The sequence below is a fragment of the Opisthocomus hoazin genome, chromosome 7, assembly GCF_030867145.1.
Source record: "Opisthocomus hoazin isolate bOpiHoa1 chromosome 7, bOpiHoa1.hap1, whole genome shotgun sequence".
Classification (NCBI taxonomy): Eukaryota; Metazoa; Chordata; class Aves; order Opisthocomiformes; family Opisthocomidae; genus Opisthocomus; species Opisthocomus hoazin.
The window spans coordinates 45,520,514-45,538,233 of record NC_134420.1 but is presented as its reverse complement, the minus strand read 5'-3'; the positions used below and the strand labels follow the sequence as shown (position 1 = coordinate 45,538,233).

At 42.1% G+C, this 17,720-nt stretch overlaps 2 protein-coding genes across 4 annotated transcripts in view; one reads left to right on the top strand and one right to left on the bottom strand.

The window, feature by feature from the left end:
• PPP2R3C (protein phosphatase 2 regulatory subunit B''gamma) lies at positions 1–17,352 on the top strand. 3 transcript variants are annotated; one of them, XM_075425542.1, is made up of 13 exons: positions 1–107; positions 773–900; positions 2,049–2,153; positions 2,756–2,868; positions 3,662–3,759; positions 6,573–6,643; positions 7,382–7,514; positions 9,334–9,389; positions 9,463–9,538; positions 10,202–10,338; positions 11,961–12,098; positions 16,181–16,240; positions 16,971–17,352. In XM_075425542.1, the coding sequence occupies exons 1-13, from the start codon at positions 59–61 to the stop codon at positions 17,157–17,159; spliced, it is 1,353 nt and encodes a 450-aa protein (XP_075281657.1). In that variant the 5' UTR covers positions 1–58; the 3' UTR covers positions 17,160–17,352. The 3 variants fall into 3 exon arrangements, with proteins under 3 accessions (XP_075281657.1, XP_075281658.1, XP_075281659.1); XM_075425543.1 differs by having other exon boundaries at positions 2–107; positions 2,786–2,868; XM_075425544.1 differs by lacking the exons at positions 1–107; positions 773–900 and having other exon boundaries at positions 2,056–2,153; positions 2,686–2,868.
• PSMA6 (proteasome 20S subunit alpha 6) overlaps positions 1–17,720 on the bottom strand; it is a 242,834-nt gene that overhangs the window by 75,837 nt on the left and 149,277 nt on the right. The gene's annotated exons all lie outside the window — the stretch shown is intronic.

Below are 17,720 nucleotides of genomic sequence, written 5' to 3'. Positions count from 1 at the left end.
GCGCGGCGCTCCGAGAGCGGGGCGCGGTGGGCAGGGCATCGCGCATGCGTGCGGGGCCATGGACTGGAAGCGGAGCCTGCAGGGCCGCCTGGCTTCCATCCGCGCCTGTGAGTGCCCCCGGGGCCGGTGGCAGCACTCGCCGCGGGGTGCCGGAGAGCCGGGGCCGGGCTGGCGCGGGGGAGGGCGGCCCCGTGGGTGCCCGCGGGGTCGGGCCTGTGGCGGGCCGGGCCGCGTCGGTGGAGTTCGCTGTGCGCAGAGGGCCGGGCGCGTTCCGCGGAGGAACCCGCGGCGGCGGGGCCGGGAGCGGCCGGGAGCCGTGCGGGCCCCGGGTTCGTCTGGGGCTGGGAGCCCTCGGGGAGCTGGGGCGGGCGTGTGGCGGCTCCCTGGTGAGGCGGAGGTGGTTCCGCGCCGCCGCTGGCGGTGAGCGGGGCCTGGGGCAGCGCTGCCGCTGTGAAACAGGAACGCTGCGGCTCTGCCAGCCGTGACCGCCGCTCTGTTACAGCCCCGTAGCCCGCAGAGATCAGGGGTGTGCGGTTACTGGAAGAGCTGCTTCCTAGGTACTCGTATAGCGTGTACATATGTGACATATTCGATATATCTGGTACAAAACTGACTTGACAGGCCTGTGCTCCCTTCATTTCCACCTGATATGCGTGTGACTAAACAGTGTAGCTGTAGAAGCCTCAGCATTAACTCCTTTTTTTTTAAGCTCCTTGTTACATTAGAACTCCTTGTGGAGTACAACACAAAAATTCTTTTCTGTGTTAACCAGCCAAAAAGAGTGAACAAGAGCTAAAAGATGAAGAAATGGAATTGTTCACAAAGTATTACATCGAGTGGAAAGGAGGAAGAAAAAGTGGCGACATGTCATACATGAACATACCACGGTTTTACTACAGGGTAAGTGGGGTATCCAGATAAGTTTCAACAAGAGGCTATTCTGTGTTAAAAAATAAAGTTGTGCTTATTCAAAGGGACTGCTCAGCTTCAAAAGCTTGAGTAGGTTGAAACCAGAATGATGTGGATTACTAAGCAAAGTTTTTTTTGTTTGTTTTTTACAATTGCGAATTTCAGCATTGTCAAATAATGACTAAGCATCTCATCAAAGGCCAATCAGTAGTTTGCCAATCAGGCAGTAGGCTTGGCTGTTTACTAAAGATGGGAAGTTTTAGTTCTCCTTTCAGAGAAACTTCCTGTTTTGTCTAAATTTTGTTATACCACATATCTTCCTGTTTCTGTGTAGACACGATGGGATGCTGCTTCATGAACATGGTCATTGGTCTTGCAGACTAAAGTCAGGGCTGTTGCTTGCATCACCCAGCGGAAATGCTTGGTCCGGCTACTGATGTGTGAGATGAATTGGATTGGGATGGGGGAACATACAAGCACAAGCTCAACATCTTGGTATTGCTGGCACTTGTCAACTTGACTGCTCAGCTACTGTCTAACCTCACATAGTCCCATATTGCTTAGGATCATGAGTTTCTGCCAATTAAATTCTGAAGTACCTGTGTTTCAGTTGATGAATAGGTATGCAACCATCCAAGTTCTGGTAGCACTGTAGAGTTTTGCATGTAACCAGTAGCAGAACTCTCATACTAAGTGTTCTCCCATTTGTTTTGTTGGCCAAAGCAAGTCTATTAGATGTTCACATTTTTGGACAGTCAGGCTTGCCAGAAACTAGGAAGTGCTGCTCTCTCTCGAGTAAAAACACGGTATTAAATCTGTTTCATCTGTGACCCTCCTGTCTTGTAACTGTGGGACAGTGCTTACTGGATGGGTGGAGGTAGGTCTTCGTCTCTCATGTTAGGGATGTCCTACTTTAAACACAGATTTCAACATTGAAACAGTTTGAGACAGTATGCAAGTGATATCCCTGTAGAAGAAGCAGGTACCATACGGCATTCTCATAGATACATCGTTATTTTCTGTCAAGTAAACAGCTTCATCAGAGTGTGTGAGTCAGGACTACCTAAGGGTACTTGCCAGATGTGTAGATTTTGAGTGGTACCACTGCACAGAAAATTAAAATGCCACAATGTTTCTAGCTGCCAGCTGAAGATGAAGTCTTGCTCCAGAAGTTAAGAGAAGAATCTAGAGCAGTCTTTCTGCAAAGAAAAAGTAGAGAGCTGTTGGATAATGAAGAGCTGCAGGTAAGAAAATACTTTGTGTATGTCTCCTGATGGCTTTTGGCAAGACTTCCACTTTCTGCAGAGTTTGATTATCTCCTGTTTGTCCCCAGAATCTTGTGGCGAGGTGCTTTGTATCTGGGCACGTTGCTGGTTGTGAAGTGCTAGCTAAAGCTGAAGTGCTGCATAGTCTTGGGCTGGTAACGTCAGTGTAAAGCTTCCTTTTTATGATGTATATGAGGACTAAGTCAGTGGCTTCAGGTTTTCCAGCACATTCCAACAATTTCCTTAGTGGGCCTAGAAGAAGAAATAAGTTCTGTTAACATATCGCTGAGAGAGACTCCACAGATGATTGAGTGTACTGCAGTGCAAAGACAAAAGGGATGTGACCCTAAAATCATAGTGAGTGTGAGAGGGACAGAGTGTGTGTCTCTGTGTTTGATGCCAGTTTAGAGCAGTGGAAATACTGCTTGCTTGCTTTTCTGGCTGAACTGACAATATGTACTGATAAACAGAGAACCTTGCAGCAAAACCACGTTTTTGTTGCATTTCTTAGATACTCTATCTTAAGCACATTGACATCTCTAGAGAGCGAGCCTCTTAACCAAATACAAATGTCTTTTAAGAATGTATGGTTTCTACTGGATAAACATCAGGCATCACCAATGATTGGGGAAGAAGCAGTGATCAACTATGAGAACTTCTTGAAAGTTGGTGAAAAAGCTGGACCTAAATGCAAGTAAGGCTTTCTCCTCTTGTGTATGCTTACTTTGACTAAACCTAAGTGCTGTTGTAACTTTCAGTTGCTATAATAGATAGAACAGTTTAATGGTGAGACACAATTATGTCCATGTAGTTATTGATGTACTGGTTGCTTTGCATCCTTGCCTACATCTCTGAGGGAACTTTTGATAAAGATGCTGCAAGAGGTGTACTGCATCCTTTTGAAGAAGAAATTCTTATCAGCATGAGCATTTTTATGATGTTAGTGGCCAGTAAACAGCACATTTTGTATTTGAAGAGGAAATCCTGTCTACAGTGATATTGTCCAACCTTTCCTAATATCTTCTGATGGAAAACTTCCTACCGGATGTTCTGTGAATATTCCTTCTTTATGCTCCTGTTGGAGCCTGCTGTTGTGCATATAGCTTTGTGATTGAGTTTTGGGCAGAAGCAGATTTGTTGTTGGTGATGGCAGTCCTTTTATGTGCATGTCATTGTAGAAGATGGGAAGCTACCAAATGTGTTGTACTAAAGAGAAATTAAATTGGATGAAAGCTTTCGAAACTCCTACATCACTGAAGAGTCTCAAGAGCAGCAAAAGCAGCTGCTTTTTATTGAGTTTACCATTGTTACATGGTAGGATCCTGCTTGGTGGGTGTAGTGTAACAAATTAACATCTTTAAATACACAGAATATATTCTATATTGTTTAAACAGTATTTTAAAGTGTAAATTTTGAATACCGTAACTGGATTTGTTGGTGCAGTGTAATCAAATGCATAGAAGTAGCTTTGTGTTTACGTTTTACAGGCAGTTCTTCACAGCTAAGATCTTTGCTAAATTGCTCCATAATGATCCTTACGGGAGGATATCTATCGTGCAGTTTTTCAATTATGTCATGCGAAAAGGTTAGTTGATGCTTCTTCTGTGTTAATGAGAAGTAGTTTTATTTTCAAAGCTATTTTAAGCTTTATTAATTACTTGTTCTGTTCAATAGCAGTGAGATCTAGCCCTTGATTGCTAATCGTGTTTTCCTGGAGGCTTGGGATTTTTTTCCAGTTACTAGGAGGTGGGAGTTCATGCTACCTCTGAAATCCACCTCTCCGCTCAGCCAGAGACATCGTTGATCTGTTTGTTGTGTATATTGTCATTCTGATTTCCTCTGTCCAGGCAGTACTGTGAAGAGCAAAACAGTAAAGTTACGCAGTGTGATCCTAACCGCTGTGATCACTGTCTGACAGATAGCTTTGCTATTTTTCCTTCTACAGAGTGGTGTTATCTACGTTTTCTAACAGTGCTTGTCAAATATGTCAATATATTCTCATGGTTGTCACTATAGCATGCAGTTTTTGTTTTTTTTAATCTGTGTTAGATCTTGTTTAAAAGATGAGGCTGGCTAGCAGAAAGGAAGGTTGTCTTCTTGTCTTGTCCCCTGGCTGCTGTGTTCTTAGGTCTTGGTAAAGTCTTCAGAAGGGGAGAATGGCATCTTTCCCCAGAGCAGCTCAGCTGGTCTAATTTAAAATCTTGTGGTGCAAGGGATGAGAGATGTGTTGATCAGGAAACCTGGTGCATAGATGTGCAGAGTATGCAAGAAAGGAGTAACAGGCCCATTTGCAACAAATGGCAAATCCAAAAGCTCTACAGGATAGGACGCTTGTGAAGAAGTCGGTGAAAATTGTATGCATTTCATAAAGGCCTACCCAGATGGATACAAGAGAGATTCTTTCAGAGCTCCTTATTTTGTGTGTTTCACCCAGAAGTTTTAAGTCTTGTGTATTTATGGTGATAACTTCTTCCTAAAAAACCAACCCAACCAACCAAAAAAAAAAAACCCAACCCAAAACCCCAACTCCAGAACCAAAACACCCCCACCCCAAAGTAAAAAAAAACCACACAAAACCCCCCAACCAACCAAAACCAAAAAAAACTTGACCCCATTTAGAGAAAGGAAGCCTTTTGGTATGTCCTGTCTCAATCAGATTTCATTTCCAGGCTCTGGTCGACATTAAGATCCCATCACAGTGTTTGCTTGCGAGTCGCTCTTGGGTCAGTTGAGTAAGGATCCTTGTTTTCGCTAGCTTACAGCGTTGGAATTGCCTAATAAAGTTAGCCCAGTAGCATGTCTGTGCAGTAGCTGAGATCATTTCTGTTGTCTCTGGACAGTATTCTGTATGAGGGCTAAGGACCACTCCAGGTACTGAAGGAAGAAAAGACGTAAATTGCTGTAGGAATATTCAGCTGATACTTTAGACTGGCGTTAGTGATTTCCGTCCATATTTACTGCTAAATGTCCTTCAGCGTGACACTGAAAGGAGAGGAAAGTAACAGGTGGTAAAGGGAGTTGCTCTGCAGCTGCTTGAGCTGATCTGGGTTGGGGCAGTGCAGTCCCACATCTCACCCTGTTTTGATGAAGCTGGTGCAGCGGAGTGGTCAGCCTCCAGAGCAGTGCTGCAGCAAGGAAGAGGCCGTATCACCCCGAGCTTAAAACATTTTAAACTGCTGTGCCTCGGGCCTGTGATGGTCTTCTCTGACCTCCTGAACTCGTTAATGAGCTTTTGGGGTTTTTCTCTTATATGCTTGTGAAAGCTTTAGAAATAGCTGGATGTGTTCACATACTTGTGCTGAACATGTAGCATTCTGTCTTGCTCCTTCCTACCTGCAGCTGGAGGATTTTCTACAGTCCATGGATTACAGCCTTTCTTCTTCTTTCTTAATGATCTGCACAGCCCTTTTGGGAGGGGATGAGGGAATAGTGAAGTTAATAGCTGAATAATGGTGAAGCGTTTCCCAAAGCACCCTCTGCCTCAAGTAACGCTCCCCCTTCAGGAGCGAAGCTTGTAGAGTCTGTTGGCTTTGTCCAAACAAGTCAAGCCTACTAAAAGTGTCCTGAATCACTTCAGAGTGTATGATGCACTTAGCTTTAAAGTTCAGCCAACAAAGAAACAGCCTCATCGCTGAGTGATACTTAGTCCACAGTGACAAACACTTACCTTGAAGAGACGAATGTTGGTATGAAGCATAGCTTGTATTTTGTAAGAGGAACTTTTAAACCGTGTCTTCATAAAGTGGAAGTTAAATTTGACATGGAGTGTCTGAATAATAGTTTTTATGCCTAATGTGTACTCCATCTCTCTTCCTGGGCTTTAACAATGGCATCAAGCACATTGTCCTGTAGATTGTCTGATTATCACGCCTTCTCATTGCAAAAATAGATGCTAGTGCTGTTCTAATTCTCCTGTTGTAACTCAGAAGTGAGGGCAGGACCTTTGGCTGTAGCTGCAGCATCTCGTGCTGCACAAGGGGCTGTAGCAGTCTGACAAGCCATCTGTGTATGGCATTGTACAGCTGTGCTTAATGCAGTGAAAATGCACTGCTACGCATATCCCTGGGTCAGCGAGAGAGAACAAATCCGTGTGATTCCACGTACCAGAAAATGTGGTGTCTGCTCAGCTGTTTCTCACATGTAGTTACTATAAGGCAGTCTTGGCCACAGCATTCCACACGTCACCAGTGACTCTTGCGAACTTAGAGACTGAAATGGTGTTCCTAAGCAGGGCTGGTACATACCACGGCTTTGCTTAAATCTCAGAAAAATGGGAAATAGAAAGAGGCACTTAACATCCAACAACGTCTTGTGGCCTTTAGAATATTTTCAGATTTTGGTGAGGCCTCAAAAACCCCCTAGATTTCTTGTATTGTAATTCTGGTTTCTGTTTTGCAGTATGGCTTCACCAGACAAGAATAGGTCTCAGTTTATACGACGTGGCAGGACAGGGCTACCTCAGAGAATCAGTAAGTAAATTCTTGATTAACTTAATGTCTCTCTACTCGAAACGACAGAGCATCAGAAAGGCTCCAATTTTCTTCCAGTCTTAGCTCATAAAAGCTTATATCATCATCTAGATTTGGGCTGGGCACGTTTGTTTGGATAAATATCAATCTCTAAATTCTGGAGATTTGGTGGTGAGAGTGCTGCTGGCCTTTTTAACATATGGGTAATTCTCTGAAAAAGAGATTGTAGATACCAAGATTTCATGTCATTAGCACTTCACTAGATTTAGTAGGATGTAGTAGAAATCACAAGAAAGGATGGCTAGAGTGGGCCTTAATGAATTGCTCTCCTGTTCTAACAGGAGTTAGTATTATAAAATAAAGAAGAAAGTTCTAGTTAAACTCCACTTTAAAAAGATTTATTATTCAGCAAGAGGATAATCCAATGAGGAGTTATGCATTGGTATTTGGGAAAGGTACAGTTGAATGCATTTATGTTTACTTGTAAATATCATCTACTTTGTTAACATTCTGCCTTATTTGTAGACCTTTTCAGTCATGGCATCACATGTATGTGTATATGACCTAGGATTTCTTGCATGGAGACAGAAGCTTTTTTGCCTGCTTTTATGTTCTTTCCTGCATTGTTGCAGGATTGTATTTTTAACAGAATACACTTGAAAGCCAGGGTGGAATATAGCAAACATGCAACAGTAGTAGCGTTTAAAGCTTGTTTTCTTTTCTTTCTTAATTCTGCAGGATTTAGAAAACTATATTTTGGAACTCATCCCTACTTTGCCACAACTGGATGGTTTAGAAAAATCGTTTTACTCCTTCTATGTCTGCACAGCAGTTAGAAAGTTCTTCTTCTTTCTGGATCCTCTCAGAACAGGTAGGTCTGTGTTCTCAGAATTCTAAATATGTAGGAGTATTTTCACTTCTAAAATGTTTCCACTGAAGCTACTTGCGTTTTCAAAGTAATATCTAATTGTCTTTGTAGGCTTTTATTAAGCAATCTTGTATTTGAAGATTAATCTCCACTGAAGACCATGAGTCTTTACGTGGGTCTAATACTCTACTTCTACGGCTAATGAATTTCTATGAGATACCCATCAGTTGTGGTACTGTTGTCCCAAAAAATCAGGGTTCGTTTACCTGGTGTGCAGTACGCCAATATACACACAGAGCAGAGCTATTTTTTATACGTATTTGTGCAGATATGGGTGTCTGTCCCAAGACAGCACACTTTGTTCACACATCAACAGTCATTTATGCACTTAATATTACCATATTCATCTTCCTAATACATATGCATTGCTATTCTGTTAAATGATTGGTTAAAGTCTCTTCGTCCAGCATGTAAATCAGTACGCATGCTCAATTTCTTCGTCCTTTGAGTCTGGGGTATAACTGGGGTAGGTGGTCCGTGAGTCGGTGGTCGTGATCTGCCCCTGCTGGAATTACCTTTTCCCTAGTTACCTGTTCCTTTTGGCAATCTCAGCAGTTTTTCATAGTTCGTTAGCTATTCCTGTGAGTTATCACTCTCTGGTTCTACTTTGGACAGGTACATCCTTCTTGTGAAGCAATAACACATTATTCAAAATCCTGTTTCTTAGCTTTTCTAAACCTATTATAGTTAATGTTAAACTTTTAACTATAAGGGTAGGGCTTTACAAAAATGCCTAGAATGGCAGTAGTCTGGTTAATTTCAGTTATCATTTCACATGTTGATTCCCCTTTTTATTCCATGGTATAACTCTACAGTAGAGTTATCTCACAGAAACTGACAAATAAGATATTGTTTCATCATAATGCGTCACTAGCAGTAGCTAATTTTGTAAGTGTTTAGGGTGAATAGAAAACACGGCAACGAACAACGGAACTGCTTGGCAGAACATCCGCAGAGCTGTGGAAATGCTCGAGAATGCTTATGGTGATGTGCTTCTCCTGGGATTAAATTTGTGTGCACCATGTAAACTCATTAGAAAAGGTTTGCAGTTATGGCTGCTAATCCCTATTACAGATGTAGCTCCCTTGGACAACAGTTTGCTTTTTCGTATGCCCTTGATTTGAGTCACAAACTGCATGTGTTCCCAAGAGCTGGCTGTGCCACTTGAAGATGTTGGGGCTGTGTGGGCAGTAGCCTCTGGCAGAGGTAATTACAAACGTACAGGGAGGGGGTGTGTGAAGTTATAATGCCATTATTTTGCACAGCTGTTTGTGCAGTGTCTGCGCACCAGTCAAAGCTACACCAGCAGAAGTGTGTTAGCCACCTTAGCTTCGTGTCACATCTGTAGTTTCTGAAGATGTAAAAATACCACATCACTTAAAAGACACTGTTACGCCAACAAATGTTTTAAGCATGCTTTATTTACATTTGTTATTTTATGTTTTGAGTCGATGTTAAACACGTGCTTTTTTTAAACTAGCTTGCTGGTTTTTAAGGCTTCAGGATAACTCCTCTTCTGCCAATATTGGGCTAGTCTTATTCAGTCATTTTGAAAGCTACTTTTATTTTATCTCTTTAATTACAGCCTTATCCTTGATGTTAGAAGTTGGGTTTGTTTGGTTTTAGTTTTTTTTAAAAGGTGCTTTGCTTTTTTTCCTGCTCAGAATGCTTGTTTCTTAAGTAGAACCACCTAAATGAGAAGAGTCAAATGGGTGTGTTGGCTGGGCGATGGTTAAAATGTGTTTTCCTTTTCTTGCTGCAGGGAAGATAAAGATACAGGATATTTTAGCTTGCAGTTTCCTGGATGACTTATTGGAGGTAAAGATCTCTTAACATATACTATGGTATTTTAATTTACTCTTTCTGAATTCTAACTTTATGTTTCACTTAGTTAAGGGATGAAGAACTTTGTAAAGAAAGTCAGGAAACAAATTGGTTTTCTGCTCCTTCTGCGTTAAGAGTTTATGGTAGGTTCCTTTATATGTGATCGCCTTTTTTTTTCCTTTTTTTTTTTTTTCTCACCTGTCTGCCTTGTATAACTTATTCACATTCTTAGTGTTGTTTTTCCTCAGTTTTTGTCTCTTTAAATTCTCCTGGTAACTGGTATTTTTAACTCCTGTAACTGTCCTCTCGGTATATCTTCCTGACTTTGTTTAGAGTTTTAGTTCTCCACTGATGCTCTTTTCCAAGACTTTATCCTCTGTCACTTTGTGCTTGTTGTACAAGGTACAAGATTCTTCTATAACCTTCACTTTTGACTGTTCTGTTCATGCTTTTGCATCACCTTTAGCTCTTTTTTCATACTTACAGCAGATCTGTCTAAAATAATGTGCTCTTAGCCGTCTGCTCCTTTCTCTGTATACACAGCCTTTGGTTTTGAGCCGTTACCTTAGAGTAGAACTATTAGCACCTCGTTATGGGAATCCTACTTCCCCTCCTCACATGTTCTGTGCTCATTAATGATGCTCTATGAATAATATTGTGAATCTGGCATATTCCCACTTAACTGCATTAACTTTATGAGGAAAATTAAATAAATGTTAAAGAAGTGCTAAATTGTCTTTCTCTGTTGAAATAGTTCTCTGCTGATATAGGTGTTTTATGTTTTGCCCTTTCTGTCTCCTCCCTAGGCCAGTACTTAAACCTTGATAAGGATCACAATGGCATGCTTAGCAAGGAAGAACTGTCCCGATATGGAACTGGGACTCTGACCAACATTTTTTTGGATCGTGTCTTTCAGGAATGCTTAACTTATGACGGTGAAATGGTAATCACATACTTTCACTTTGCTGACAATAGAAAAGCTTTGGGTATTAAGGTGGGAAATGTCTCATAATCAGTATCTTTAAAATAAAGAGCAGTTTGAGGTAAAGTAACTTTTGTTTATCATTGTGCACACAAATGACCATGCAGCAGGTTAGAAAATTCATGTTCTTAACAGCAAGGTGATTGCAGTGGCTTAAAGACAAATTGCTTGTTTGAAAAGCAGAGGTGATAAAAAATCCAGACAGCCTAGGATAAAGCTTCTTGTAGATTCAATAATGTAAAGTGTGTGTTGAAAAAATATATAGAAGTAGCAATGCTTTTTAGTTACATGTAATTCTTTAAAGAATACCAAAGACAAGTGCCACACTTCAGACTAGTGCAAGTTAGCTAACCTGTCCACTTCTTCATGAAGACAACAGTGGTTCTTGTAAGCTTTCCATACGTGTGAAAAAAAGGAAGTTAACTGTATTAGACATAAAAGAAGAACTTACGTCCATGCTTATTTTGAAAGCTTTACTTAATGTATTGCTACTTTGGTTGTCTGCCTTCAGATGACTGAACTCTAGAAGTGATGAATCACAAATTCACTGTGCAGTCCTTTGGCCATCTTGGCAATTTTTTGCAGAACCACAGAATCCCTGAGGTTGCGGGGGACCCTCTTAGTTGCCCTTTGCTGGACTGGCTACAGTAGCTCTGTCTCCCCCTTGTACGGGGGAGACCAGAACAGCACCCAGTGCTCAGATGTGGTCAGAGCCGAGTGCTGAGTGGAGGAGCAGTATCACCTTCCTCCGCTCTCCAGCAAAGCCCCTCCTGACACAGCTCAGGATGCTGTCAGCAGCCTTTGCTGCAAGAGCGCGTTGCTGGCCCGTGCTCAGCTTTGTTGCCCTTCAGGACTCCCCAGGTCCATCTGCGCAGAGCTGCTTTCTTACTCATCAGCCCCCAGCACGTACTCCTGCATGGTGTTATTCCTCCCCAAATGCAGCACTTTACATTCCCTCTGTTGAACTGCATGAGGCTCCTCTCAGCCCATTTTTGCAGCCTGTCAAGCTCCCTCTGAATGGCAGCACAACTCTCTGGTGTTTAAGGTAGGCAGGGTTAATATACACGTAGGACTGAAGGAATTCTGTCCTTGTCACAACTGTATCTTGATCGGGAAACCAAGAATTGGTACAAATGAAAAAGAAAAGTATGATACATATTTGTGATGTCTACTAATGCTTCTGTTGGCCATATAGTTCACCATTTGGTTACGGTCGGCTTACTGCTACTGGACATTTGTGGTAATGAAAACATTTTATATGGCTTTTCTTCACTAGCTGGGTATGTTCAGCAGTCTAAAGATGTATTAAGCATTGTTTAAAAGTATATATAGCATGTTTAATTTGGATTTGTGCTTGGAATCCTGTTTTACCTCTAAAATGGCAGGATTTCTTGTTGTCAGCAGTCATTAAAAGCTAACTTTTCTGTTCATGTTGGTGGTGGCAGCCATGTTCTACTTCATGTTGTCTTTTTCAGAAAATAGGCTGATCCCCTGCAATGAAATAGCTGCCAATTATAAAGTTCCTGCTTGCAAAATCAATTTAGAAAAAAGACTGTAATAAACATGATTGTATCTGCTTTTAGGACTATAAAACCTACCTGGACTTTGTGCTTGCATTAGAAAACAGAAAGGAGCCTGCAGCTCTGCAATATATTTTCAAACTGCTTGATATAGAGAACAAAGGATACCTGAATGTCTTTTCCCTTAATTATTTCTTTAGGGTAAGTCTCTTTCTACAGGTAGGCCATTTTCTGTGTTTATAGTGTTATAGCCTCTGTGCTTCTGCATGCAGATCTGCAGGAAATCACTTTAAATCACCAATACCCAGTGGGAGGCTAGTAACTACTTCTAAGAAGTTTAAAATATTAAAAAAAAGTATTCACAAACTTGGAAAGAATTCAAAAGGTATTTTCAACATTTTATCTGCAGTTGAAATTAACTATTTTGATTTCATTCTGGAAAAATATTTTCTGTAGATTTTTTTTTTAATTGAAATAGTCCTAAGATTGCCTAATGATTACCTATTGAAATCTCTTATGATGGTTCTAATTGGTTATGGCCTATGGTTTTAATTTCCACTGCAATCCTAAAATTCAGTAGAAGAAATGAAAATAATGAAATGTAGTGATGGGCCTTTACAGCTGTGGGATTTTTTTATTCAGTGTATTAATTGCAAAAAGCTGCTTGCATTTTTCATATTCTGTATTTTTATTTGTTGCTCCCAGAATCAGAATAGATTTTAAATAAGCTTTTTTTTTTTTTTAGTTGCGGTTAAAATTAGTCTAAGGCTTGTAAAGACTTCCTGTAAATTGTGTTTGTGTGCATGTTTTTTGTTCTGTCTTGTGATGGTTTTGGGTTGGGGGGGGCAGCAGTTGTTTTGTCATGTTTTTTTCAATAGATACCTGAAGTATCTCAGGAAGGGAAGTGTCATGCAGTAAAAATAGTGATTTTGCTGTGGATGGTTTAGGCTGAGTTATCAGTGTGATGCTTTTTTCATGTACAAGATCCCTTCAGTGATATCTCTTCAGACACAGGGACAAGCACTTAAATTTTCTGTATGTAGATCTTTATTTTTACAGTTTTAATACAATGTCATTGTACTTAGCTGTGTGCTCGAAGTATGATGAACAAGTTATGTGCTTCATTCAGTTCACCAAGTAAAGCATTCAGGCCTGCTCAAGACATAATCTTATATCCACATTATTTATCTTGTGCTAAGTCTCCAGCTGAACATGAACTTTGATAGTGACTGCAACCATAGCATTTTGTAAAAGTAAGTCTTTTTATCTGGAAGACCTTTTCTAAAAAGGAAAGCCCTTTTTTGTTTAAAAAAAAATAAAAAAACCAAAACAAAACTTTTTTTTTTTCTTTTAGTGCCTTGGGACCACCTAATCATTTAGGGTGGGACTGACCTTTGGAGATCACCTGCTCCCACCATCTGCTCAGAGCAGGGCCAGCTTCATGGTTGGGTTGGGTTGTCCAGGGCCTTGCCCAGGCGAGTTTTGGGTATCTCCACGGAGGGAGACTCTGCGGCCTCGCTGGGCAGTGTGTTCCTGTGTCTGACTACCCTGACTGAGAAGACCTCCCTCCCCTCGCCCTTTCTCCCATCTTCGTCTAACTGGAATGCCTCTTGCTGCAGTCGGTGTCCACTGCCTTTTGCCTTTTCACTGTGTGTCTCCAAGAAGACACTCGCTGTGTTGTCTCTAACCACCTGCTAGGTAGTTGAAGATAGTAATTAGACTTCACCCACCACCCCAGCCTTCTGTTCTGCAGGTGAATTAATCCCCATCTGAAGCCTCTCTCCTCAGCTGTGCTGTTGTATAGCCCCCCCAGACATCCTGATAGCCCTCTGGTGGGTCCCCGCTGGTTTGCCAGGGTCTCATAAAGCAGAGCCCAAAGCTGTGAGGCTGCGTCTGGAGTGCTGTGTCCCAGTGTTGAATCAGGAGGAATAATCACCTCCCTGAACCTGCTAGCTGTGCTTGTACCAGTGCAGCCTGGTGTTTATCTGTCTTCATCCCTGTAAGGGCACCCTGCAGATTCTTCAACGTGATGTGCCTCAAGACCTCCAGCACCTTTCCTGCCAAGCTGTTTCCAGCCAGCTGGCCCCTGGAGCGTGCTGCTGCATGGGGTTATTCTGCTGCAGGTCCAGGCAGGATTTCTACATGTGCCTTTTGGACTTCATCATGAACTTTGTTCAGTAGTTGTAACTGCGTTGTACGCTTGATAGTCAACTGTTGGGCCAGGATTTGGGAACGCTAAGGATCCTGGAGAAACCAAGCAATGACTCATATTCTTTCCCTGCCTTTACACCGCACCTGCCACTTTCTCCACTTCTGGTCACTTCGTGGTAGGACTCAGGGAGGCTGGGGGGCCATATCAGCTGTCGCTGATTTTAATCAAGGGTGTTAATTCACAGTTTGACATTTTACAAACCCATGAATTTTAGTGTTTTCATGGTACATAAGCGGTTCTAATACGAAAGCAATTTAACAAAGTAGTTCTGCATAAGCTGCTGTAGTGTAGCTATTTTTGTGCGTGTCTCCAGTTACATGCTTCCTCTCTGGCTTAGTTACTGAAAAGATTTCTCGACTACAGCAGATGCTTGATCTTACTCCAAAATGTGTCCCTCCTTTAAACTTCTGGAAATGGAATGTTCTAAGTTTTGCTTGAGATAGGAGCAGTTCCTTTTGACTCTGAATAATTGCTTTTCTGGTAGCCTAAGTGTGGGTAGGTCTGCACCTACAGAGGCTATGCTGACACAGCTGTGCTGACAAGGCTGTGCAGCTTATGCTGGTGAAACAAACAGTTTTGTTCATAGCTGGTATTGCAGGCAGCGGTTTGGTGATGGATCTGTTTAAATAGTAGCACATTAGAAGAACTAATAGTGGGGAATACTGTTTTGCTCAAAAGGAGAAATGCCCACCTTTGGCATGAACTGGGAGAACCCTTCCACGCATGGACAAATGCTGAAATAGACAAATACATCATCTCATAGAATTTGAGTTGGAAGGGGGTTTATTATACATCGTCTGGTTCCAGCCCCCCTGCCATGGGCAGGGACACCTTCCACTGGACCAGGTTGCTCAAAGCCCCATCCAACCTGGCCTTGAACACTCCCAGGGAGGGGGCAGCCACAGCTCCCTTGGGCAACCTGTTCCAGTGCCTCACCACCCCCATAGTAAAGAATTTCTTATATCAAATCTAAATCTGCTCTCTTTTCAGTTTAAAGCCACTACCCCTTGTCCTATCACTACGTGCCCTTGTAAACAGGTCCCTCTCCAGCTTTCTTGTAGGCCCTATTCTGGTACTGAAAGACCACAACTAGGTCTCCCCAGAGCCTTCTCTTCTCCAGGATGAACAGCCCCAACTCTCTCAGCCTTTCCTTGTTGGAGAGGTGTTCCATCCCTCAGATCATTTTTGTGGCCTCCTCTGGACCTGCTGGAGCAGGTCCTTCATGTGCTGAGGGCTCCAGAGCTGGACGCAGGACTCCAGGTGAGGTCTCACCAGAGCGGAGCAGAGGGGCAGAATCACTTCCTTTGACCTGCTGGCCATGCTTCTCTTGATGCAGCCCAGGATGCGGTTAGCCTTCTGGGCTGTGAGCGCACATTGCCAGGTCATGTTGAGCTTCTCATCCACCAGTACCCCCAGGTCCTCCTCCTCAGGGCTGCTCTCAGTCCATTCTCTGCCCAGCCTGTATTTGTGCTTGGGATTGCCATGACCCAGGTGCAGGACCTTGCACTTGGCCTTGTTGAACTTCATGAGGTTCGCATGGGCCCACCTCTCATGTGTCTCCCTCACGTTTTTATTTGATCAACCAGAATACAGGTGCTGTTGTTGAAGTGATTGGAGTGTGAGTAGCCACACTGCTTTGTCTGTCTGCTGCTTGGTTGTTTCCCTTCGCTTTGCTTAGTCTGAATTTCACACTTTGTCAGAAAACTGAACCTTCTGGTTTGAATGTGTTACTGCCTTCAGCTTTAAGTGTTGAGTGAGAATACTTGAGTGTCTGCATATCCCATTTGCAGAGTGCTCAAACACCAGTCATAATGAAAGTTGGATTCTTACCACATTGACCAAGCACTGTGGACCTAGAGATGTGTATCGTTAATTATCCTTTAACTCACCCATCCCTCACCTGTGGAAGAGAATTGATCACAAGCTGGCTGTACCGTGAATGCTTTGTTACAGCGCAATACAGCTCAAGATGCAGAAGCATTAAAATAAGTTTCATACAGTGTCGTATAATACTGCACTACCTATTCCCAACTTTTCTTGATTTTGTTGTGTTTTGTTCTGTTTTTTCTAGGCTATTCAGGAACAAATGAAAATCCATGGACAAGAACCAGTTTCTTTTCAGGATGTCAAGGTTAGTTTTACTGAACAGAGCACTATGTGAAATATTTAAATAAGTATTTTGTAATTTATGTATGTTGTATCGTAGTTTCTAGGTTGTTGTGTATTTACTTGCAGAGTGGTAGAGATTGTCTGATGTGTCCTACTCATAGGTTTGAAAATGCCTTTTTATTCAGCAGTTGCTGTGTAAGAAATCTGGTATGCAACTGTTCTAGTAGTTTCCTTACTCACAGACAAAGTACCTGTTAAATACATGTTGCTGAGCCTTACACTTGAAGATAATTGTTAAGTCTATTTTATGGTTCAGGATCATCCTTTGGAGGTGAGTGTGGGCTGGTGACTAAAAAAACCTGTCTGTAAAACTCTCTTTATTACTGCCTACTTTACATTTAGCAGTTTCAGTACTTCAAAAGAAAAAAAGTACAAGAGCTTGTGAAAGCTTAAAAACTTAGCTTATACAAACAAACTGAGTTTCATGTTGCTACTTTGATTCCAAAGCCAATTCTTACTTGAGATGCGGGAGCTGAGCACACTGCTCCTATCTGTAGCCAAGTATTGTGCTTTGTATCTTACATCGTTTGGGACTTCACAGCTTGTGGTTTCGTTTTTGGGGTTTTTTTTGTAAATCGGTGCGGGTGGCACTAGTTACCCGCAGATCATTATGTGTGTGGTATAAGGTAGCCGTTATTCTGCTCATTAATGTGTGGGGGTCTTTTTCCCTAATTTTGACTTTTCTTTCATAGGATGAAATCTTTGATATGGTGAAGCCTAAGGATCCTTACAAAATCTCCCTTCAAGACTTAATCAATAGCAGTCAAGGAGACACTGTCACCAGCATTCTAATTGATCTGAATGGGTTCTGGACATACGAGAACAGAGAGGTCCTTGTGGCAAGTGATAATGACAGCGCTGCCGATGTTGACGATACGTGACTCTGAAGGGGAGCAGAGTGTATCCAGAGAGATATGTCAGTCTGATGCACCAGCTGCTGGAAGCTTCCCCCCTTGCCCGTCCATATAATATAAAATGTGATACCTACAGGAATTGCAGAACTAATTCCTGAAACCAAAAAAGCAAGTGTTGTTTAAGAGGTAAAAATTATCTTTTTTTTTTAATAAATATTTTTGGACTTTTTCCCTGTGTACCAAGCCCTATTCTTATTTGAATACCTTATTCTAAATGTGAATTTACCCTGTGGTTCTTGGGAAGGCTGAGTGGATGCCAGCCAGTGCTGAAGATACCAAGCCTCCCGCTGCATTCCGTGTGGCTTCCTCTAATGGCAGCGCCGCTGAGCATTCTGTTGTAAAAGCAAAAGTCTTCAGCAAGAGGTAAAGATTTTAGGCCTTTTTCTTCTGTGTGTGTCCAGCTTTAAGTGTCCAACAGAAAGGATAAGTAAATAACTATTGAGCTGACTGAATAGTTACCTACTTAAGAGGTTCATTAACAGAAATAGCACTAGCTTTAGGTCGTATTAAAACTAATCCAAACACTAG